We start from the raw sequence: 25,014 nt of genomic DNA on the forward strand, positions 1-25,014 counted from the left end.
AGGTAGAGGTCAGAGGTGCCAGGGAAGCCGGTTCTCGTCGAGCTGGGCAGTCTGGATCCGGTGAGGAGACTTACAGCAGACCGCGATGCTTGGATGGTGCCTGCTGCTGCAGGGTGACTACTCCTTAGCCACAAGGGAGAAATCTTGAGAAGAGTCTTGAGTTCCTTTCGTGGAAAGTTGGTTCAGGATTCAAAGATGATCTAATTTGGAAGGGGGTCTGCTCCTACCTTTATCCTGCAAAAGGGGGCTGGCACGCGACTAAGTCCTGCCCTATGGGTGGGACTAGGAGGGGGGTGGTTACACCCCTATCCTTTGGCGGGCTTTCCCCAGATCAGGGGCTGGAGTGCCCCTGGAACTGGTTCAAGCCGGCCTATGCACAGTGAGCACCGGGGTGCCACTTGCAGTCACCTTCCTCCAAAGCCCTGCCTACCTAGAATACACAAAACCCTGTCTGGGACGGTGCTGGCACCGCCCCTGGCAGGAAACCCTTTGTCCTTGCCTCCTGCGCTGGGAGGACTCCTAGCAGCAGGAGGGCAGACTTGTGTCTCGGTGGCAGCATCCATCTTGTGGAGCTGAGGCTATGTCTGACTTTAACCGGGGTTACAGGTTACATACATGTCGTGTCCCTCTAGAAGGGTGGAATGCTAACCCCGTCGCCAGAATTGGCGAGGGGTTAGTATTCCAATTCGTATGACACCTTACTCGACATGTTTTGATAAAGCGATACCAGAGTTGGCATATAACCGCGAGGATTATAATGCACTTAAGAGTATATGGTATGCGTTATCATGGAACAGCTATTAGGACTTGGTTCCGCAAGCTGCAAACGGGCTCAGCTCATGCCAGAGCACCATTTCACCTTATTCCACGCACTCTGCCTTCAGGATTGTTAAGAAGTAACAAAGCAATTGCCAATACTGCTCAATTATTCTCACATAGAAAATTGATCGGCGACAGAGACACACACGCCGTACGGGGAGATCAAGAGCGAAAGAAAAAACGATAAAAAGAAACGAAACGGAAAATTCATTTTACTCGTGTTAACAAACACTCGGATACCATAACGACTCTGAGGATCCATCATACACCCTTCATATTACAACCTTACAAAAGACACCGGAAAAGCTTCACAGATTTTATCTGTAATGGTCCTGAAGAGAATCCCAAGAATTCAAGGGATTCGAAACGCGTCGACCCCATAGTTTGAGCTTATTGTTTGTTATATGGTGTAATAACGTCCTTTTTGTTTCCAAAAAGTTCCTTCCCAATACCATTAGGCCAATCATTGTCGTAAAAATCAGAAAGAAAATAAGTAGAAGATGGCCTAATCACCGGTTTGGTGATCATAAGAATATATAATTTGTTCAAAAAAACCCTGGACTAAGGAAATAATTTTGATTCAGGGATTTTCATCTCTTAAACTCTTCTTTTTTCACATCACTTTCTTCCCTTCCCAACACTCACTGTTATGAATGATTTTTAGGATGCATGTTTGTGAATTTGAGAAACGAATGAGTGGAATACATGTTGAATGAATATTGTGGTATTTGCATTGTGTGCACTTCCTCCCAGACACCCCCGTACATATATTCACAAACTTATCTTTTTAAGTTTTTCTTCATCAAAAACTAGTGTAAATAGGTAGATTTATCAATATTTTTGTATATTAATTGTGGACATCTTCCAATAAAAAGAAAAACTCAAAAATTAAAAATAATTTTGAAAAATAAAAGATTTTGAGATATATTTCTAGACTGAACGAGTGGTCTATTCAGGTGAGAACGTAGAGCTCAGCTGTATTTTTTCTATGTGAGAATTATTGAGCAGTATTGGCAATTGCTTTGTTACTTCTGATTCGCGGCGTAGCCTTACTGCGCTAAAGCCAAACCCTTCTTTTTTCAGGATTGTTAAGGCCTGCCATAGGAGTGACTGATAGGAATATATGTGTCCATTTTAGGGTTAGATATAGGTATACTATATCTAAAGCAGAGGGTGATTACACCACCTTGCCCCAGCTGTCGTGCAGCCAGTTGTGTCAGATTTGGATGGCCAGCCAGGGGTGGCATAATACATGCTGCAGCCCCTGGTAGGCCCTGGGTACACCTATGCCCTGGGTACCTAAGGTACACTGTACAGGGACTGATAAGGTGACTCAGTATCCAATTAGATATGTACCTAGGGTACATGGAATCCATTTTAACAGAGAGAGCAGTGGGCCTGGGGTCCTGAATAGCAGGGCCTCAGGTCAACTAAGTCAGAAAACCAGCAAAACACCAGGCAAAAAGTTGGGGGCAACCATAGTCAGGGATCTACCTTCCTACAGCTTGTACTCACAACCTGTTGACCAGCTGGAAGAAGATAGTCGTCTTCTGATTGTCCTTCGGCTCCAGAAGCTGAATCCTCTGCTTCGGAAGGAATATGCTACTTACCAGTATGCATATGTTCTTGGCATGTAGGGCTGCTGACATTCATATCTGTGCATAGATCGCCGCCTAGTGTTGGGTCCGGATGATTGCACATTGTTGTCCTGGAAGAGTCTTCGAAGTATCACGAGATAGGTGGCTCCTCCCTTGGACTACAGTGCGCATGGGCATCCTCAGATTGTTTTTCGCCATTGTGGCAGAGATGGAGTATAGTACAGTAAGAGATGTCCATGCAAAGAGTAAGTGCTGCAACTGCGACAGTCACCGGGGAGGTGGGTGGGCGATATGAATGTCAGCAGCCCTACATGCCAAGAACAGATGCATACTGGTAAGTAGCATATTCCGTTCGAGGCATGTGGGCTGCTGAATTCATATCTGTGCATAGAATGTATAGCAGTATCTCCCCTAGCGGTGGCCGCCTGTGCCAGCTGCAGCAGTCTGAAAAAGAGTTTTGAAAACAGCCTGTCCTACAGCAGCTTGCTGCTTGGAATGTACATCTACGCAATAGTGTTTGGTAAATGTATGTATGGTTGACCATGTGGCTGCTCTACAAATTTCGTGTAAAGGAATATTTCCTAGGAAAGCCATGGACGCCCCTAGTTTTTGTTTTTTTTTGTCCTCATTTGCCTGCCCTCCTCTCAGATAGCCGCCGACCGCCTAGCGTGTCGCACTCCGAGGTACTCAAGATTTTACCATCCGCCCACTCAGTGACACGATTCAACAAGATTGGCGGAAGATGAGTCTTGAGAGGAGGAGGTGATGGATGGGAGTCGACTTGCACCTACTCCAACTAGGTCTTTAAACCTGAAGGACCAAATGATAAAGCGAAGGGGGGGGGCCCTGGTCCTTGGAGTAAAATAGGCATAATCATAGGACCGGCAAAAAAAAAAACACAAAAAAAACCCGGACACTATCTCCACTGGACCAACAGGTCCCAAAAAGCCAAGTTACGTTTGCTGCAGGTTCTGGCCAAGTCAACTTTAGATGTTTCGTACATAGATGACAACCAACTTGCATGCGATGGTGCCGTATTTTCCGCCCAAACTTTAAAGATTTGTCTCCTGGCCAGCAGAACTGCATAAAACAAGAAGGACTTTGCCTGACCAGTCATACTAGCATCCAAACCAAAAATAATTAGTGGTAGTGTGATGGACAGAGAGGTGTTTAAAATTGAGTCCAAAGTTGCTTTCACTTCCTCCCAGAACCGAGCGATGTAAGGGCATTCCATGAACATGTGCACGTCTGAGGCCTCGATGCAGTTACATTTATTGCATTTCTTGCCTGGGAGGAATTTAGACAATCTCAAGGGTGAGAGGTAGGCACGGTGTATCGTAAACAGCTGGTTACGTCTCAGCCATGCTGGTTTAACAATTTTGTATAGGAGGGTGAATGATCTCATCCAAGTTTCAACGCTCTGTGCGCCTAACTCTTCCCCCCACAACTCCTCGGGAAGAGTAAACTCCCCATCAGCTTCCTCCAACAAACTCCAGTACCACAGGGCCACCTCTTTGCCCCCCCCTTGTCGTTCCACCAGCTGTTGTTCTTGACTACTGATCTTCCCAAGTGGAATCCCTTTCCTACACAAAACTCTGGCCCAACTATCCAGTTGTAAGTACTTAAATCTAGAGATCCCAGGGCCCAGCTTTTCCCGCAACTACTCCCAAGACCTCAACGACACTGCAGCCAGCAGTTCTCCCCATCTTGTTATCCCTCCATACCGCACCGGGATCGCTAACCTGTCTTTTAGACATAGTGGAATACCCGGAGAGTCCCACACAGGTGCATAGTTAGAAAAGTAGGGCAACCCTAATTTATTCCTTATCTGTACCAAGGCTTTTGCCAGGGACAGAAGAATTTTTAACTTGACTTTCTTAAAAAAATGTTGGTCCCTGAATTTAAAAAGGTATCCATCAGTTGGTAACGCCGCTCCTACCAGCATGGCTTTGAACATTGTCCCAGTGGATGCATTCAATGGTGTTTTTAAAAGCATTCTCGAATGGGACAACTGAAAAGCCCATGCGTAGTACTTCAAATCCGGCAAGGCAAGCCCCCCCTTTTCACTCCTCCTCCACAACTTCCATGCCAGCCTCGACGATTTATAGTTCCAGATGAAAGAATTTATCTCTCTCTGGCACTTATCTAAGGTTTTAGCATCAAAGGCCAGGGGAATAGTATTAAAAATAAATGTAAATTTGGGGAGAATATACATCTTTATCAAACTCACCCTACCCAGTATGGTAAGTGGGAGATCGGACCAAGATTTTAACAGCTTCCTACATTCATTATATACTCTCTCCAAGTTGACTTGAGCTATGTCCCCTCTTTCTTGAGTCACACGAATACCCAAATACCGCATAGAGTTGGTCACCTCCAGTTGCAAATTGGGGATATTCCATGCCATGTCAGTTTTGCTGGCATTAATCTCATACCCCGAGATGTGACCAAATTCTTCAGCCCTCTTGATAACCGCAGGGAATGTTGCCACCGGATCAGACGTTAAGATGAGAATATCGTCTGCATAAAGTGCAACCCGCCTCTCCCACTCCCCAAATATAAATGATGGAATATTTCCATCTCCCCGTAAGAGCTGAGCAAACGGTTCGATGTATAAATTGAAGAGAAGGGGAGAGATCGGGCAGCCGTGCCTTGTACCCCTCATGATGTTAAAGGATTCTGTTCAGGCACCATTAATAAGCAGCCTTGCTGATGGGACATTATACATAAGGGTAACGGTCCGACAAAATTTTTCGCCGAAGTTAAACTTCCTCAGCACTGCGGCCAAGTAGGGCCAACTGACCCTGTCAAACGCTTTAGTCGCGTCTAGGGTGAGAGTGGCCAATGGAAGAGAAAAAGCCGAGGCAAGGTCTATTGCCCCCACCAAATCATATGTCAGATCAGATAGCTGACGCCCTTTAATAAAACCCCTCTGGTCATTTCCCCTATAACTGACCCCAATCTTGCTGATATAATGGAGGCAAAGATCTTATAATCACTATTCAAAAGTAATATTGGTCGGTAGGACCCACACTCAGTTGGGTCCTTACCTGGTTTGGGGATCAAAACTATAGTCGCCTCACCCCATGATTTTGGGGGTGCTTCCCCCTTCCTAAGGATCCCATTAAAAAGGGCTGTCAGTGTGGGGATAATAGCATCACCCAAAGCTCGGTATAACTCCCCTGGCAACCCATCAGGGCCTGCTGCCTTCCCCTGTTTGAGTTGCCTGACAGCTGTTCTTACTTCGGCCTCAGATATTTCCATCTCCAGGCTTTCACTCTGTACTGTGGAGAGAGATGGTAGGGAAATCCGGTCCAACCATGAATCCCTTGCCCGCTGATCATTCGGGGTGTCCTCCCTGTAGATCCCCTCAAAAAAATCTCTGAAAGCTGTACCAATCTCCTGATTAGAGATCCTGGCTACACTCTCCCCCTCAACCTTGATTTCTCTGATATAGTTTTGGGCTTGGTCTGCCTTAACCTTCCATGCCAATATTCTGCCCGCTGCTTCCCCAAACTCGAATTGAGAGATCTTACTCAGCTCCCATCTCTTATTCACTCTCTCTTGTAAGATGTTCTCCAATTGGTTTTTCAACTCGCCTAACCTTTTTTGCTTATCAGGCGACCCTATTAATGCCCCGAGCCTTCCTTCGATCAGCTCCATTTCATTCTCGAGGTTCTTAATCTTCTCCCGATATATTCTATGCGGATATGAGGCTCTGTTTGTTATACATCCTCGAAGGAAGGCTTTCAGTGTCTCCCAGACCGTTACTAGGGCCACGGATGCCAAGTTAGTCTCCAGGAATACAATGGTCTCAGTTACCAAGAAACTGACTTCCTCTTCTTCCAATAGAATAGTACGGTCAAATGACCAAGATGGGTGTTTAATCTGGGCTTCAAGTTTAAGGGTGAACAAGAGAGGTGGGAGGGAAGATAATTTATCCCAGACAATAAATTCTTAAGGCAGTAGCTAAAAAGCGCATAATCGATCCTTGATTTATGCTTATATTTGAGGTTCCTGAAGGACACCCCTAATTTAGTCCCTGTCCTTTCCCTCCACAAATCTGCCAAACCTAGCTGTGACATAATTCCTACAAGCATCTGCCTAGATTTTGAAGACACGCAGGCTCTAGAATTGGTAGACTTGTCAAGTTTTGGGTTAAGCACGATGTTAAAATCCCCCATCCAGATAATTGGGTCTTGAGAGGTTGTCAGATGGTTCCTGATTGTTTCCAGATAAGATGGGTCATCAATGTTGGGACCATAATACCCAACCAGTAGACCCACCCAACCATCAATGGAGATTCTCGTTAGGAGCCATCTCCCACTCTGATCCTCCTTATAGTCCAGAATCTGGACTTTTGCTGATTTTTTACAGAATAATAATACCCCTCTTATATCAGCATTATGGTCAGTGAATATAAATGTATCTACCCATCGTTGCTTTTTTAAGATCGTGGTGGCTTCCGCCTTAAGAAGATGTGTCTCCTGAATGACAATGATCTGCGCGGGACAGTCTCTTAGATATGGTAGAATTCGCTCTCTTCTACTCCCCACACGCAGACCATTGACATTCCAGGACAGAAATTGAATTGATGTCATCGTTTGATGTCTGTCCTCCTCCCCTTATACTTAATACTAAAAAAAGGCTGCAAACATACACAGCTAGGACTTGGAACTAAGGTAGGAAGGCATGACTCCTGAGGGTTTTTTTTTTGTTCTCCCCCCCGCCCCCCACCTCCTCCCCCTTCCCTACCCCTGAAGAACCCTCCCATACTTACTCCGGCCAGGTGTAAAGCCGGATTTGCGTCCTCTGACACCCTTCCCCTTTTGCACCGCGAGTACTCCTTGAACCCTCCTAGAGCAAACAAATACCCCGACAAACCCCATTCCTTTTACAACCCAATGCGTCACCCCGTTTTATGTGCACAGGAGAAAGATTATTTTTTTTTCCCACTTTTCCCCCCCTTTTTTTGTGATCATATTCCATATCTTACATACCTTTAGCACACCCCAGATTCTCCTTTTCATCTCCTCAACACTACATTCTCGACCTCCTTTCTATACCCGCTCATGAGATTTATGAATCGGGGCGTCTAGTGACTGAGGAAATATGCATATGCGTCAACAGCTATAACTAAGATGCCCTTCCCCTGAGGGGGGACGGGGTGGGGACAGAATTGAAGTCCAAACTGAGTGTTGCACCGCTAAACTCCACCCTGATAGTGATTACTAATGGACTCCAACAGTTCATCGGCCTCCAAAGGGGACTTAACATTGTGCATTTTATTGTTGTACATGACCCGCAAAAATGCGGGAAACCGCATCTGTACAGTGGCGCCAAAAGACCTGAACTTATCTATCCTCTGGCCCAGTTCCCACTGTCTATCCAAAGTGGATTTTGAAAGATGAGACCGCACTTCAAAAGAGAAGCCAGGGCCCTTTAGGGATTTTGTTTTTAGAGAGAGATTTGGGATTTTTTCCTTCAGGGTGTACGTAAGGAAATTAATCAGAATCTTCCTAGGCTTTGTTCTACCAGGATTTATGCGGAATGGGTCCCGATGTACTCGTTGGATATCTTTCCCCAGCTCCTCTATGGATTCCTCTAGATTAAGTGAGTCTTTCACAACTTTAATCACGAAGGTCTTAACACCCCCCCCTTCCTTTCCTTCCGGGATCTTCAAGAGTCTCCGGTTGTTCCGTCGTGAATAATTCTCCAACGATTCGACTATCTCTCTCATAGCATCTCCTTCTCTCCGTAGATTTTGGATCTTACTTTCAGCAATCTCCAGACTAGACTTCAAGAGCCCCAAAGATCCCTCAAGTACCTCTGTCCTTTCACACAGCCCATCTACTTTTTTCTCCAAAACCTCACATGATGCTCTTATCTCACTCTGATTGGTCTTAGATATCAGAAAGTCGTTTCTTATTTCTGCCCTCATTGAAGCTATTGATGCCACCAAGGTCTCCAATGTGCCCCCCGCCTCATTTACTTTCCCGGTTTTAGACCCCGCGCCTGCATCTGCCCCCTCCTCTTGAACTATTGGGGCTTGCTCACAGCCAACATCACTCTCAGCTCCTATTTCGGGGAGTGGGGGTAACTCAGCCATCTCTAATATTGTGGTAGTAGTAATAGAGCGGTCAGTGAGAGTAATTGAAGGCGTAGATGAAATCGAGACGTACTGTGGGTGAGTGAGCCGAAATATCTATTGCTGTGTCAGGTATCAAGTCCAAAACCTAGGGCAGAACTTTAAAAAAAGAACGCAAAGATGGAGTTATCCTTCCGGTGGTACTATTTGGAAATCTAATATTGGCCCCCCTCTGTGAACTACCCCTGGTTTTGGTGCCTTTACCCACCTCCTTGCTATTGCCGCTACTATTACTTGCCCTCTGATCAACCTTCTGGCTTTTTACGCCAGCAGTGGAAGGTGTATCCCCAAGCTTAACACCCTCTGCAGCAAAGCACTCTGGGACTTGTAGTTGCAGTTTTTTTCTTGCTTTCTGGCTTTTTTCTCGCTTTCAGCTTGCACTCTTTAAAGATGCCTTTTTGTTGGGGGCTTTTCTGCAGCTGGACTTGTCAGACTCCGTATCGTCCCCCTCCCCCCTAACCTTACTTGTGGGATCCACTACTGACGTGAGGACGAGGCAAGTCTCTCCCTCGGTGCCGCCGTTCGCCTGAGCCTCTCGAGGAATCTCCAGTATGCTCTTTTTCCGGGACCAAAGGGGGCTGCTGATGACCCGCAGCCACCCCACCGCAGCCCTGCCTGCCTCGAAGCAGCCCCCCGAGCCATACGCCCCCGTCGGAGCTCCATGGCTGCTCTACACCACCGGCACCACTGAGGCAGAAAGGAGAGGGAGGGGCCGGGAATCCCCGTCTCCAGCCCAGCACATCCGATCTTGCTGGGACCGTGGATTGGAACGCCAGGGAAAAGCTGACAGTTTCGTAGAAAAACGAAGAAAGACAAAAAAAAAAAAAAACGAGGGGTCTAAACCGCTCTTACTCCGTCCATACGGTTAGTTCTGCAGTTACTTTTACCGCCCCATTACGGCTTCAGAAAGGCAGCAGCACCGCGGTGCATCGGAGGTCAGGAATCGGACGCGCGCACTGCACTAGCCAGCGGCCGCCATGTTCTTCCAAGTCTCACCGTTGAATCTTGCTGCTTGGAATGTACATCTACGCAATAGTGTTTGGTAAATGTATGTATGGTTGACCATGTGGCTGCTCTACAAATTTCGTGTAAAGGAATATTTCCTAGGAAAGCCATGGATGCCCCTCGTTTGCGTGTAGAATGCGCCCTAGGGGGAACTGTTAGGGTGCGTTTTGCTTTTAAATAACATATTTGAATGCACTTAACGATCCATCTGGCTATACCTGATTTTGAGATAGGGTTGCCTTTGTGTTGCGGTGAGAAAGCAACAAACAACTGTTTTGTTTTTCGAAATGCCTTTGTTCTATCTATATAGTATAGCAGAGCTCTCTTGACATCTAGAGTATGCAATGCCCATTCAGCTACTGTCTGTGGGTTTTGAAAGAACACTGGCAGTTCTATAGTTTGATTTATTTGAAAATGGGATATCACTTTTGGCATGAATTTAGGGTTTGTTCTGAGAACTACTCTATTTGCATGTACTTGAATGAATGGCTCTTGAATAGTTAGGGCTTGTAGCTCACTAACTCTTTTAAGTGAAGTAATGGCAATTAGGAAAGCCACCTTCCAAGTAAGAAATTGTAGTTCGCATGAGTGTAGTGGTTCAAAAGGTGGTCCCATAAGTTTGGTTAAAACAATGTTTAGATTCCAGACAGGTGAAGGTGGGTGTTTTGGTGGAATTACTCGTTTGAGTCCTTCCATTAATGCCTTTATTGCCGGCACTCTAAACAGTGAAAGGTGTTGCCTGTTTTGGAGGTATGCTGCCAACGCAGCCAGATGTATCCTGATGGATGAGTAGGCTAAATTGCAAAGTTGTAGGTGCAGGAGATAGCAAATGATGTTTTGTGTAGAAGCATCTAATGGGTTTATGTTGTTGTTTCTGCAGTAAATGACGAAACTTTTCCACTTTGCTGCATAACATGCCCTGGTGGTGGGTCTTCTTGCCTCTTTGATAATATTCATGCAGTCTGGAGGCAAGTTGAGGTATCCAAATTCTAGGATCTCAGGAGCCAGATCGCCAGGTTCAGCTGTTGCGGATCTGGGTGTTGGATTTCGCCACGGTTCTGAGTTAGAAGACTGGGTGTGAGTCGCACTCTCTGATGAGGCGCCACTGACAGTTCTAGGAACGTTGTGTACCATGGTTGCCTTGCCCACGTTGGAGCAACTAGGATTAGCGTCCGGGAATGTTGGCGCAGTTTGCGTGCCACTAGCAGGATTAATGGCGCTGGGGGAAGAGCGTACGCAAATTTGCCTGACCAGTTCATCCATATCGCATTGCCCTGCGACTGCAGATGTGGGAACATGGCGGCAAAGTACTGGCATTTTGCGTTTTCGCTTGTGGCAAACAGATCTATTTCCGGTTGTCCCCACTTCCGGAAGAATGGTTGGAGCACATTGGGGTGAATCTCCCATTCGTGCATTTGTTGACTGTCTGCTGAGCAGGTCGGCTATTTGATTGTCCTTGCCTAGGAGGTGTTCTGCCATGAGAAACATGTTCCTTTGAATGGCCCATTTCCACACTCTTTGAGCTAGGTGCGACAGCTGTGGGGAATGTGTCCCTCCTTGCTTTTGACTGTAATACATAGCCGTCATGTTGTCCGTCCTGATCAACACGGTTTCGTTGCATAAGTGTTTCTTGAACGCTTTATGGCTAGGAAGATCGCCATCAACTCTAGAAGATTGATGTGCATCTTTTTCTGTTGTATAGTCCATAGTCCCAGGACTGTGTAATGCAGGACATGGGCTCCCCATCTTGCCCCACTGGCCAACGTTGTGGAGTCCTACGGAGTCAGGGTGGTCTCCTATGCTGACGATACTCAGCTGGTATTCTCCTTCAGAGACCACTCGGACTCCGCATTCACCAACTTCCGCCAGTGCCTTAACAACATCAGTGTCTGGATGACTGATAACCACCTTAGACTCAATGCAAACAAGACAGAGGTGCTGTTTTTCAACCAGAAAGTCCCCATCCCCTCCTCCTGGTGGTGGCCCACGGCACTTGATCCCGCTCCCTCTCCCGTTCACTCTGCTCGTAACCTGGGTTTTCAGTTTGACGACTCCCTCTCATGCAAAACTCAGGTCAACAAAGTGACCTCTGCCTGCTTCCTGAAGTTGCGCATGATCAAAAAGATACTCCCCTATCTCCCTCTGGATTCCCGCCGTACTGTTACCCATGCCCTCATCACATCCCATTTGGACTATGCAAACAGCCTCTATGCTGGTGCCCCCCAATATCTGCTAGATCGACTTCAGATTGTCCAGAATGCGTCGGCCAGATTGATTGGTAACATTCCCTACCGTCAATCAGTATCCGCTTATCGCAAAGAACTTCACTGGCTACCAGTGGCCAGCCGTATTCAGTTCAAGATCCTTACCCTTACCTATCGAGCCATTAATGACCTCGGACCCAACTATCTGAAAAAACGTGTCTCAATATCCCGTTCCATCAGATCCTTGAGATCCAATGACCTCCGCCTCCTGGTCTCTCCCTGTTTTAGACTCTCTAGAATGGGTGGCAGAGGGTTCAGTGTCATTGCGGCAAAACTGTGGAACGCTCTGCCTATCGATCTTAGATTCTGCCCCTCCGAATCCATCTTTCGGGCCAAACTCAAAACTTGGCTCTTCTCTGGACTCTGATTTTATTTTACTGTTCCCTCTCCATGCTCCTTCTCCCCTGGATGATCAGGTTCTAGCCCCGGGACACCCCTTCGGGGGTAGCTGTGCGCTCTACAAATTACATAAAATAAAATAAATAAATAGCAGGGATGCGTCCGCTGTCATCACTATTTGTGGGACAGGCTCTTGGAACAGTCGTCCTTTGCAAAGGTTTTGTGGATTCCACCAATGCAGAGAGTTGTATGCACGACTGGTCACCAACACTAGGTCCTTTAATTGTCCTTGAGCCTGGTTCCACTGCCTTGCTAGGCACTCCTGTAGCGGACGCATGTGTAGTCCGGCATGAGGGACTATAAATATGCATGAGGCCATCATGCCTATTAGTTGCATAAACACTCGAGCTGGCAATAAGTGTTGTGTTCTGAACTTTTGGATCAACATCTGCATACTGTTGATCCGTGCTGCTTAGGAGTATGCCTTCGCCACTAGAGTACTGTTGGACGTGGGAGGGTTGCAGGTGTGATTTTGGGTAGTTAAGCGAGAAGCCTAGACTGTGCAGGAGATGAATGGTTTTTGACATGTGGCTCGCACATTGCTGGGCCGATGGCGCATGTATTAGCCAATCGTCCAGATATGGGTACACATGAATGTGTTGTCTTCTGAGATGTGCCACCACTGTTGCTAGGCATTTGGTGAACACCCGCGGAGCTGTTGTGACACCGAATGGTAGGACTTTGAAATGGTAGTGTTGTCCTTGAATAGTAAACCTCAGATACTTTCTGTGAGCAGGGTGTATTGGTATATGAAAGTATGCGTCTTTGAGGTCTAGGGTTGCCAGGAAGTCTCCCTGACGCAGCAATGGCAAGACTTGTTGCAGAGTGAGCATGTGGAAATGCTCTGACAAAATGTACAGGTTGAGGGGCCTGAGGTCCAATATTGGTCTGAGGGAACCGTCCTTTTTGAGAATGAGGAAGTATAGTGAGTATACTCCTGTTCCTTGATGTTGAAGTGGGACTGGTTCTATGGCCCGCTTTTGCAGCATACTGATGGCCTCTTGCTGCAGTAATGTTATATGTTCATGTGACATTGGACGGTGTATGGGTGGAATGTTGGGTGGTGTTGATGTGAGTTCTAGGCAATAGCCATGTTGGATAATTTGCCGAACCCATTGGTCTGTAGTGATGTTTAACCATAGTGGCAGGAATTGTTGTAGTCTTCCCCCGTCCGGTGTTATATGGTCTGGGGGTAGTGCCAAGAAGTCACTGTTTGGTGTTAGTGGAGGATCTATTGGCATTGCCTCCACGTCTTCTGCCCTTGTTATTACCACCTCTGTATCCACCCCTGTTCGTGTTTTTATTGTAGGTGCATTGCGTATTTGTTTTGTATGTGGAGGATTGCTGCGATGTGTTACCTCGCGCTCCTCCCCTATAAGTGGAGCGACGAAAGGAGCTTCTGTGTTGCTGGGACTGAAGAGCACCCATGGACTTTGCAGTCTCCATGTCCTTTTTCATTTTGTCCAGAATTGAGTCAACTACTGGACCAAACAGAAAATCTGGATTTATAGGCCGGTTAAGGATTGTAGCCTGTACTTCATTTTTAAATCCAGATATTCGCAGCCATGCATGCCTCCTAAGTAGTACGCTTGTGTTGATAGATCTGGCAGCTGTATCTGCCGCGTCTAGAGCACATTTAATGGAGGCGTTGGTGATGAGCTTTCCCTCCTGTATGAGTTCATCTGCCTGTTCTTTCAGGTAAGGGTTGGAGAAGTCCCTCTAAAGTATCATAGTGTGCCCTGTCATATCTGGCCAGCAAGGCCTGAGTATTGGCTATTCTCCAGAAGTTTGCTGCTTGAGCTGCTACTCTCTTGCCTGATGCTTCCAAAATGTTGGACTCCTTGTCAGGAGGAGCAGCCTCTCCAGTAGTTTGTGAATTTGCACGCTTTCGTGCGTTGGATACTACTAAAGAGTCTAAAGGTAGTTGCCCTTTGATGTAAGTAGGGTCTACTGGTGCCGCCCTATATTTTTTTTCTATCCTTGGGTTGATGACACGTGCCCTAGCAGTGTCTTTGAATATGTCAGTTGCGTGCTTTAGGACACCCTTTAACATGGGGAGCGTTTTGACACTTTTTTCTGATGTAGCTAGCGTATCGAATAGAAAATCTTCTTCTACCGCATCTGAGTGCATGTTTACATTGTGGTAGCTTGCTGCTCTATCTATTAAAGAGTTAAAAGCCACTGTGTCTTCTGTGGGTGATGGTTTAACTGGGTATACAGTTGGGTCTGTAATAGGTAGAGTCCCCTCATTGTCTGCCTCACCCCCCCACCCCATGGTTGTGAATTGGGGTCTATATATGGATTTTGTGGATATCCAAAACCCACGTCTGCATCCTGATCTTCATCTGGGTTATGGTCAGAGCATGCAGGTGAGTATGGGGCATATGGAGTAGTAGGCATAGCTGGAGAGAGAAGCTGGAAAATAATAGGAGAGGTAGCACAGTCCCTTTTCTTTTTGAGAGGAATTTGAGAAAAGTCTTCAGCAAGAACTGCTCTTTTCTTCTTGGTATAAACAGTCACTTTCCCAGTATTTGGGTCAATATATAGTTTGGACTGATCCTCTGTGGAGGGGTCTGGATGGATGAGCTCCTCTTCCACAGTGTTGTGCCTTGGCGCCGATGTCTTTGGTTTGACATATTTCCGTTCAATGCCTTTAGCTGTTTTGACCGGTTTTGGTGCCTGGATCGGTTTTTGAGGTTTTCCGACAGGTTTTGTCGGTCCGATGCCTTTTCCAGGCTTCACCACGTTTTTCGCACTGATAGGCTTTGTCGGTTCGGTAACTTCTTTTGGCTTTAAAGGTGTTTTTGGAGCCTGCGGCTTTGGCTCGATGCCCTTCTTCGGATCGATGGGCTTCGGCTCGACGGGTTTGGTCTGGTGAACCTTCGGTTTCGGTTCGACGACCGCCTTGGGCGTAGCCCTTTTGTCTTCGGTGCCAGGCTTTTTGCCTTTTTCAATGGTCGAAGTCGGTGTGGTCGATTAGACAGTCTTTGGCTTCGAAGGTTTTTCTGGTATGGTGGCCTTTGACTCGGCGCCCTTTGGTTGTGTTGATAAGTGTCGATAAGTGTCGGTTTCGATTGAACCGGCCTTGGAGTATGTGTCTCAGAGGGCTCTTTTTGTATGTTCTTAGCCGGGCGGTATTGCGGGGCTGTAGAAGCAGTTTTTTGATCTTGGCTAAGGCCTGATAGCGATGCCTCGACCTGAGTCTCTGATATAGGTATAGTGTCTATATGGGGCGGTGTACTGACGGTTCGCCCCTCGTTGTCATCTGAGTCGTCTTCGACAGCTACGATGTCTTGACCATAGTCTTCGATATCGACGATTTCTTCCTCTTCGTCGATGTAGTATTCAGAGTCATTCTCGGAGTCTTGATCGTATTGATCAGAGTCTTCGGCGTGCACTAGTTCTTCCTCATCGAAGATATTCTCGGGCTCCGGTGCCGATCTCTGCATTTCTTGCCTCGCTGCCCGCCGATTCCGTATTGTCTTTTTGGATCGGAGCTGGGCACAGGCTAGACAATTATCTTCATTATGCGCAGGAGATAAACATTTGTTGCACACTGGATGCTTATCTGTGTGCGGGAACTTTGAGTTGCACTGCGGGCAGTATTTGAATGGACTCCGTTCCATCGACCGTCGGTCTACGTGGCGTCGAGAAGGCCTAACGGCCCGATTCGACAACCGGAGTGCAACAAAAGTTGAAGAAAGTCTTTCGGTACTGATCGCAAACAAAACCGACGAAAGCGAAGGCCTTTTAAGAAAGTTTTCTTCAATTCCGAACTTGGAGTGCTGGAAGGTACATCCGAACCCATTGGCGGAAAAACACAATCTGAGGATGAAGAGGATGCCCATGCGCACTGTAGTACAAGAGAGGAGCCACCTATCTCGTGATACTTCGAAGACTCTTCCAGGACAACAATGTGCAATCATCCGGACCCAACACTAGGCGGTGATCTATGCACAGATATGAATTCAGCAGCCCACATGCCTCGAACACAATGTCGTCCTGCTATTGATCTTTGGACTCTAGATCGATTGGAGCCTCGTCTATGATGAGGTCTGGTGTCTATGAAGAAGACAGCGCCATGACTCTTCGAGCTCGGCGGTCTCTGATAGTTTTCTTGGACCAGAACGAAGCGCAGGCCAGGCAATCTCGACTCGCGTGCTCTGGGGACAAGCACAGATTGCAAAGCTAATGTAGATCAGTGTGGCAGAAATTTGTGTCCACACCCAGGGCATTTCTTGAAGGGTGTTCTTTCCATGAGCCAAAGGCCCAATTGCGCAGTTGGGCCAGACGGCCCAGACGAACGCTGGAATCGAGAAGCGCAAGCCTTTCTATGACACGAGTAACTGCAATTACTATCGAAGACAATACCGATGGTATGATGTAGGACGGGAAGTCGAATGGAGAGCGGTAACGGGACCAAACGATAAACACATCCAAACCCAATGGCGGAAAAAAACCAATCTGAAGATGGAGTCGATGCCCATGCGCACTACGCTCTACAGGAGTCCTCCTCTACCAAACAAAGACTCTTCCAAGACAACAACAAAGTGTAATCATCCGGGCCCAACACCAGATGGCGATCTATGCACTAGTGTGTGCTCTGCAGCCCATATGCCTCTAACCATACGTTTTCAAAAACTTTAGTAAGAGTGCATTTGGAGTAAAGAACATAAAGGTTCCTTAACGTCTTGAGTCCCATTTACCAGAATTTTTAAGTGACCTTCCATGGTAGGTAAACAAGGCCGGAGTAGCAATATGGCAAACCCTGAAACTAATGTTTGATGACAATGTGACAGAGCAGAAAATATTCTCCCTTACGTTATTTTTTTGTACATCTAATGGGATTTTTGTATTATTTCATTGCTGCTTTCCATAAAATGTGTTGCAAAGATGCCCTATAAATAGGATCTGAAAAGAACCGCATTGAGCTCCCAATGATGAAATGGTCTCCAAGCGAGCAGGATTACAGTTTTAATGCCTTCCAGGAAGTCTTTAATAACCAGGTCCTAATTAAAGGTATGTGTAAGACATTTGCTGTATGCTGGAATAGCAGCAACATGTACCTTTTAAAAAAAAAACTGCAAGCCTGACCTTGCTAAATAGAGGAAGTAAGAAAGTACTTACTTATTCCTGAATTTTATGAGATTGGTGTTTTGCAAGATGCAGAATCTCTACCACTCGAAAGAGAATCAATCAATCCAACAATCTGGATTTATGAAGTGTGGCTTATCACCCAATAGGGTATCCAGGCGTTTACAGGTCCCGCAGGCTAATTTGAGCAACCATGTCTTGAATCTCTAATAGCAGATTGTTTGGCTGCCTTTAAAATATCCATTCTATCTGTGGAAGATTAAGATGTCTGCACTGAATGAGTTCTGAAGCCACGCAGCCAAGTTCAAAGATGGTAAGCTGGGGTGCAGAATCTAGCTCCGAAATTGGAGGAGATACAATTTTGCACATGAAGGTCCGCAAACAACAACTGGTGTAGCCACGCCAGTGCTCAGACTACCATTATTGCTCCGTACTAGGTCAGTTTGAGGATTACGGAATGGAATGAAGGATATTAACTGAAATGCACACTGAAACTTCCCTGGCCAGGCCAGACACTTAACTTTTCTTTGCAGGGGAAGCTGATTAAGTCAGTAAAATAATCAACTGTATTTTCCTGTTTCTGATAACCAATAAATCTGGTTGTGGGTCTGCTGTCAAAACACAAAAGGATCCTGATCTGGAGCCTTGGTCTTCTTTGGTTGTCTTCCAAGAGCAGCTTTGGTGGAGGCTTGTGTCAGAAAGTTCCATGGAAGGTTACCAAAGCCCAGAAACTGGAGTAAGCTAAGGGTTTGCAGTGGATCAGTGGCAAATGATTGCAAAAAGGACAAGAAGTTGCTTAAATGGTAGGCACTGGAATATTCTGCTTTGCTGCCTCCTATCCAGACTTCATTGAATGTATTTATGCCATGACAGTCAGATCCTAGAACAAGGGAGTCAATTAGAGATGGACGGTATCTTCTGGAAGACTAAGAAATAGAAGACTTGGAGATGATGGACTTTAGAGCCTGATGCCTGTGATGGAAGGGTGATGCAGGTCTAAGCTTGATAGGAATTATATCTGTGATTCTTGAATGAAGAGTGCAATTTCCTTCTTGGCACTCTACCTGGAGAAGGAACCAGTGTTTGTGGGTCCTCCACGGATGAAAGTGGACCTATAGGCGCTGTCACAGGAGTAGTCAGCATGATTGCAGAAGACACGCCATGTCACAATATGACAAAGAGTGTGGAACCTGCTTAAGAGACCTGGTGGGGAACCAGACAAATGTCAGCGGATGAAACCTCAAAGGAAACTTCAAAAGATAAATTGGTGCCTGTGGCCCGTTCACATTTACTCTACGCCCATGAAGAGAATAGACCCGAAAACTGATCTAGTGTACATGGAGATTTACTCTATTCCCATGAGGAGAAAAGATCCTTACATTGATCTAGTGTACATGGAGGCACAGGACATGTGGTAAAGATATCAGTACAGGAAACAATGAATTATGCAGGGACCTACTGAGGGACAGTAGAGCAAACTCTATTCTATCCACGGCCTGGTACTAATCATTCCATACACTGCTTCTCGCTCAGCACTCGTCCCCACTACACGCACCCACCCTCCTAGAGATGCAAGCTTACGGTATCTTACACAGCTTTCTTTTGCCAACGCACACGCCCACCTTCCTTGGTTACCCATCTTTACTTTACCTTCCACGTAATCCTCCTCTTCCAACTTATACTTTCTTAGAGGCTCTATCAAGTCCAGGTTGCTACAGAATCTCGGCATGGCTTATAATGAAGCCCTTTTAATTCGAATGGTTGGAGGTCTGAAAAGCCGAAGCGCCCAAGAGTAACACTTGTAAACATGGACAATACTGGGAGACTATTAATAGAGACTGGTATGTACAAGGGGTAACAAAATGGTACTCCAATGAGATAGGCATGGTTTCAGATTTGCCCCATGATATATTGAAATCTCTTGGGCTAAGCCATCGATAAGGAACCTTTAAGATGCTTACTTAAAGAAGTCTAATTTAAAATTCATAACAAACCTTGTCCTCCTTCTAGGTGGAGATGGTCCTGAAAATTCTTGTATGAAGTTTTCACACTTGTTGTTTTTAGAAGAATGAGTCGCTGTGGTCTGTGTTGTGGATGACTTGCGTACATTACTTATGGGTACATCTCTATTAACATGGATCCTGTTCAACACATGGGATCCGGACTGCTCTCTAACTCCTGCAGCATTGGAAGGCCTCTGACTGCTTGTCCTTGTGGTGGGAAACTCATCTGATGGATGGGTGTATAGGTTGCCCGGATCATTTAGAATGCGGTGTGTAACTTCTCCTAGAGATAGGACAACAGAAAAATGCAGCACATAAATTACATGTTGATTAGCATTCAACAGGTGCTTCAGTCCTTTAGAAACCATTATTAAATAGATCATCTACTCCAATAAAAGCAAACTTTCGCTGGCTGAAAAATACGTAACGCTTACAAGAAGCTGTAAAAAAAAGTTATAGGAAAGTCATGTAAAGCTAACCCTACAACTAACTCAAGGGTTCTTATTCAAGGAGTAAACATTTTAGGAGTAACCATTTTAGGCCCACACTGACTTGTTCAACCTCATCCAACAGCAAACAATTGTGGACATTTATCCAAAAGGACAAACTGCTTTTTGCTATAGGCACCACTGATAGACTAAAGCAAGGTTCAAGGATTTATGGGTTTGGAATGCATTGCATTTAGAAGTGGTGAAATGGGGTGACATAAGGTGTCTTCTTACCTGTGATTGTTTAGTACAGATGAGAAACAAAAATTAATGTTTGTGATGACTGATCAGAAGGCAGAACCATCACAGTCCTCGTCACTCTTCAACTGCCTTCTGCCGTAGTCTCATATCAGTGCTCTCATTTAAAGTACTAAAAAAACAATCTTATCATTTGTCGCAAACTACCTATAATTCAAGAAACCTAGTATGTTCCCTATCACAATAAGGGTCTACAAAGACTCTTATTTGGACAAGGCAATCAAATCAGACCAATTTCTAAATTGAAAATAAGACAACCTATCTGCGTGGTGTGGATCTTACTACACAATTACTGCTTTTTTTTTGATCACCTGAAGTACAATTGGTACTTTCTCTACAGAAAACCCAAACATAAGTAAGAACATAAAAGCTGGTCTGCAACTTCTAAAACCCACCAACACAACTCGTGTAATATATTTCAAACAGCAAAACGTGTAAAGTAATTTTGAGTGAATGAAAAACACAACAAAAGAACTTGTCCTCTAACAGGAAAAACCTTTGTGAACAAACAGCATTCTAATAGAAGCAGAGTTAAAAGGCTTCTATTAGAGTTAAAAAAAAGATAGACCCTCTGGAACAGCATTTTGAGGGCAAACCTGCCTCAATAAAGGTATTAGTTCCATCAGACTGCTTACATTTTATGAACCCTAAAACCATGAACACGGTACACACCCAATATCTGTCTGGTTAAAGGATTGAGGATGAGTTTTTGTAAACGTGGCAAAGCTTGGAAAACGCAGTCTGAACATACAGAAGCTATGGGTCCTATCAAGTACAATCCTGTCTCTGTGTGGTTTGCCAGATCATTTAACCACATCAATATCCATAACGAGACACGAGACAGGCATAACCAATCAGTCACAAAGGAGCTATGTCTTACTCCGTAATGTAAGTAGCTGCTGCTTGACAAGCCCCAGAAGACACCTGTTCCCGTCCACGCAAGAGGATAGGAACAAAATGGTTACATACCAGTAGGAGCAGTTTTGCAGCTTGAAGAGTTTTCTGGATTCACATGATGTGCATCATTCCACCATCTAGAGGTTGGCTCCGGAATAGTCTTTTTTTGTGTGTGTTTTGGACGTTGTCGACCACCATCTGGCGTCGGGTCTGTCCCCTGCGTGACGTCAGACGGCACCCGGGAGGTCGTTGTGCGTAGTAGCCATCTTCGGATTCATTTTTCTGTGTTTCAGTTTTACAGTCTTTTAGATGGTACTTTAGTGAATTGTTAGTTATAGTTGACCGACTGCTTGTATTCCTTGTAGGGGAGGTTGGGTGGGTCGCATGTGAAGCTAGAAAACTATTCAAGCTGCAAAACTACTCCTACAGGTACGTAACAATTAAAAAATATATATATATTTCTTTTAATGATTTTCCACCTCAAACACAACAGTTACTTTGTATTATACATATTTTCAATGGTGCACATGCTTAGAGACAAATATGGAATATGCTACTTACCAGTATGCATCTGTTCTTGGCATGTAGGGCTGCTGACATTTATATCTATGCCTAGATCGCCGCCAACACTAGGCGGCGATCTATGCATAGATTTAAATTCAGCAGCCCACATGCCTTGAACATTACATTTACCCAATATAACGGGACTCAATTTACTGACCTCAGCATAGTGAATGGATGAGTGGGTTTTCACTGGATACAATTCATAACCTGCTGTTCACTGTAAGTTTCAGTAGCAAATGCTCACTAAGCCATCCAGTATGCCTGCTACACAGAGAAGGGCATGAGATCAATATCCACTATTAATAGCTCAAGAAGTTGAATCGCTAGTCTAAAGTTTTTTTTTGAGACGAGGTGTTTAATATTTCCAAGTAGCCTCAACTGGTACTGAGCCCTTTTAGCTAAATCATTTATGTAGGATTGGAGATTTAAGTTCTTGTCTACAATGACATCAAGTGATTTTGTGCATTATACAAACTGCAGATTGTGCTCTAGCACAAAAGGATTGTTGGAACAATTTGTCGGGGAATTGAATAACTTGGAGGAACAATTAATTCTAGAAGGGATTTAGTTTAAAGTGATGATGAGAAACTCATATGGTGAGGAGTATGTGTCTTCTAGTGTGAGCCAGTCTGCTTTCACATCCTGCTGCCAACTATGAATGAATGAATGTATGAATGAAATGTATCTTGTCCTGCGCAAACTTTGCCCAATGGGCGTAAAGGCGCCTACTTCAAATAATACAGCTCGCCGGGTCAAACAGCATTCTCTCATTGGTAGGCTCTAATGAAGCACCAAGTTTTAAGGGCCTTTTTAAACAAATTTAGGGTAAGGTTTTAATCTCAATTGGAAGAGAGTTCCAGAGCTGAGGAGCGGCGACAGAAAAAGCTCTCGCTCCCCATCTGGTCAGCCTAGCCCGGGGCACTACAAGTTGCAGTAGCCCGGCCGATCGAAGACATCTTGTTGGAACATAGCGGATGAGCAGGGTCCCGAGTGCGTCATCGGGGTCAGCCGCAAGTGCTCTGTATGTAAGACACAGGATCTTAAAAGAGATTCTATACTGGACAGGGAGCCAGTGAAGGTCTCTCCTAGCAGTCGTGGCCGATGATGCCATAGGGAGGGCCAGAACAAAGCGCGCTGCAGCATTCTGCACGATTTGCAGTCGATGAATGAGGCCCTTGTTGAGCTCCACATACAAAGAGTTACAATAATCAAGCCTGGAGCCAACAAGAGCGACTGCGATCTGTTTGCGCGCCTGGAGGGAGAGATAATTACGAATTCTATTTAGGATCCTAATAACACCCCAGCACGTGGCCACGGTCCTATTAACTTGGAGCGTCATAGAAAGTGAGGTGTCAAAGACAACACCGAGATTTCTGGCTGATTGGGAGGGAGTGGGGTAGATGCCAAGAGATGAGGGCCACCACTCGCTCGACCAAACATCTTGGTCTTTCCCGAAGACCAAGACCTCTGTCTTGTCGCCGTTTAGCTTTAGGGAGTTGATGATCATCCAATCTGCCACATGCTGCATGCATGACCTAAAGCTAAGGGCGGATGTACGGACAGAGGAGTGAGCCAGCGATACCATGATCTGGGTGTCGTCTGCGTAAGACACCACCTCCATCCCCTGCGATCTTACTAGCCTAGCAAGGGGGGCCACATAGATATTGAACAGGGTCGGACTCAAGGCCGACCCCTGTGGCACCCCACATTGCAGTGACTTGGCAGGGGAGAGGAAATTTCCAAGCATTACTCTCTGTTCTCTGCCATGGAGAAAGGAGTTAAGAAGACTCAGGGCCGGCCCAGTGACCCCTGCCTCCCTAAGCCGAGATGTTAGGATGGCGGGAGACAGGGTATCGAACGCGGCTGTGAGATCCAATAGGACCAGTACTGTAGTTTGGCCGCTATCTACTTTGCGGCGAATGTTGTCTACCACAACAGTGAGAGCGGATTCAGTACTATGATTGTTTCTGAATCCGTGCTGCGTGTTAACTAGGTAATCCCTGGTCTCAAGAAAGGTGGAGAGATGAGTGTTGAGGTGTGCTTCCAATATTTTTGCCGGGGCAGGGAGCAATGAGATAGGCCTGAAGTTTTTAAGAAGGCCAGGATCCAAAGACGGTTTTTTAAGGAGAGGCTTCACAATAGCCTTCTTCCACACTAGTGGAAAAGAACCCTGGACAATGGCCCTATTCATGACTACTGCTAATAAGTTTACTAAGGAGAATGGGATTGGCACTATCACATTTGTTCACAATGGGCTAAAATGGCAACCCCTGCAGCCAATTCTGCTTCAATAGTGGCTTGCCATTCAACATTCCTCTTTCTTCACCTCTTTGAACCCACCTTACCACTTTATTCTCACATTCATTCAATGGTTGTCTGTCAGTCTGGGCCCTCCTGATCTCCTCTACTAAAGAGATGGAGGTTTTTATGGCCACACATTTATGCGACACCCTCTTTTTTTTTTTAAACTCCACGGAGGAAGCCTATACTAAAAACTAACATGCACCCACTCCACATCGGATTGGTTGGGTAGTTCAATTTACTATATCAAGGTTAATTTGCCACCCAACCTTTGCCACTGATATTTACCATCTTTCACTGCACTTTGCAAGTTTGAAGCCTCAAAGAGGTATGTCTTTTGCTATACAGCACTTTAAGGAAATGTGTTCAAAACAAATAACGTAGGACAGAAGGGATATACAAAAATATCCAATCTAAGTGTTTTGTTTCAGAAGCAAATCTACAAGACTGGTCTACAATGGGAGGATGTGGAGAAAGCAAAAGAGATGATGGGGCCCAGAGAAAGACTTATGATCAACTGTGAAAAAACAAAAGAAAAGTTTTTTATCACAATACAGGTTTACACCAAGATCTTTCAGTCCAATTTTGGAGGTTATATCAGAAGGCCACAACTGAAGGAAAACAGTTTCTCCACTGCGTTGCAAATGTTTCGCTACAGAAAAATTAAAAAACACAATAAAGTGTAAGTAAGATATCGAATACCTTGATGCCGCATCCGTCGCTGAGGGGATTTGTTTTTTTCCAGATTATCCTGTTTAGGAAGCAACACTGGAGGTTCCCATGATCGCACGGAGGTCTCTGTAGTGCATGGGCGTAAATCACACTGGTCCTTTGAGAGAGGAAAACAGTTCATAAGAAATGTATTAAACATACTTCTTCGTCAGCAAGATATCATCAACATTTGACATTTCTCATTTGTTTGAGTGAACTATTCACCTCCCAATTAACTGTTTTCAGGACTACTTGTATGACATCAGAAAGATCATGCATAAGACCTCAAATATCTCTGGCTTGGTACATACCGATCTTTATTTGTTTGCTTAGGGTGAGCTTTTCTAATTCAAAGTGGGCCAAACAGTGAATTATATCACAACTGTATCCAACCCCAACCAACTACAAAACATTGTGAAGCAGAAATGGGTAAAGAGAACAAGATTTTTCTTTTCAGTGAATATT

At 45.4% G+C, this 25,014-nt stretch overlaps 1 protein-coding gene across 2 annotated transcripts in view; it reads right to left on the reverse strand.

The window, feature by feature from the left end:
- The window catches only part of TRAFD1 (TRAF-type zinc finger domain containing 1), a 239,071-nt gene that overhangs the window by 48,343 nt on the left and 165,714 nt on the right, over positions 1-25,014 (reverse strand). For both annotated transcript variants that reach the window (XM_078667427.1, XM_078667426.1), the window contains exons 9-10: positions 24,541-24,667; positions 19,322-19,613 (exon numbers count right to left, since the gene is read on the reverse strand). In XM_078667427.1, the coding sequence (XP_078523553.1) occupies positions 19,322-19,613; positions 24,541-24,667 (419 nt within the window). The remainder of the gene's footprint in view (positions 1-19,321; positions 19,614-24,540; positions 24,668-25,014) is intronic.

This window comes from Lissotriton helveticus, chromosome 11 (assembly GCF_964261635.1).
Source record: "Lissotriton helveticus chromosome 11, aLisHel1.1, whole genome shotgun sequence".
Classification (NCBI taxonomy): Eukaryota; Metazoa; Chordata; class Amphibia; order Caudata; family Salamandridae; genus Lissotriton; species Lissotriton helveticus.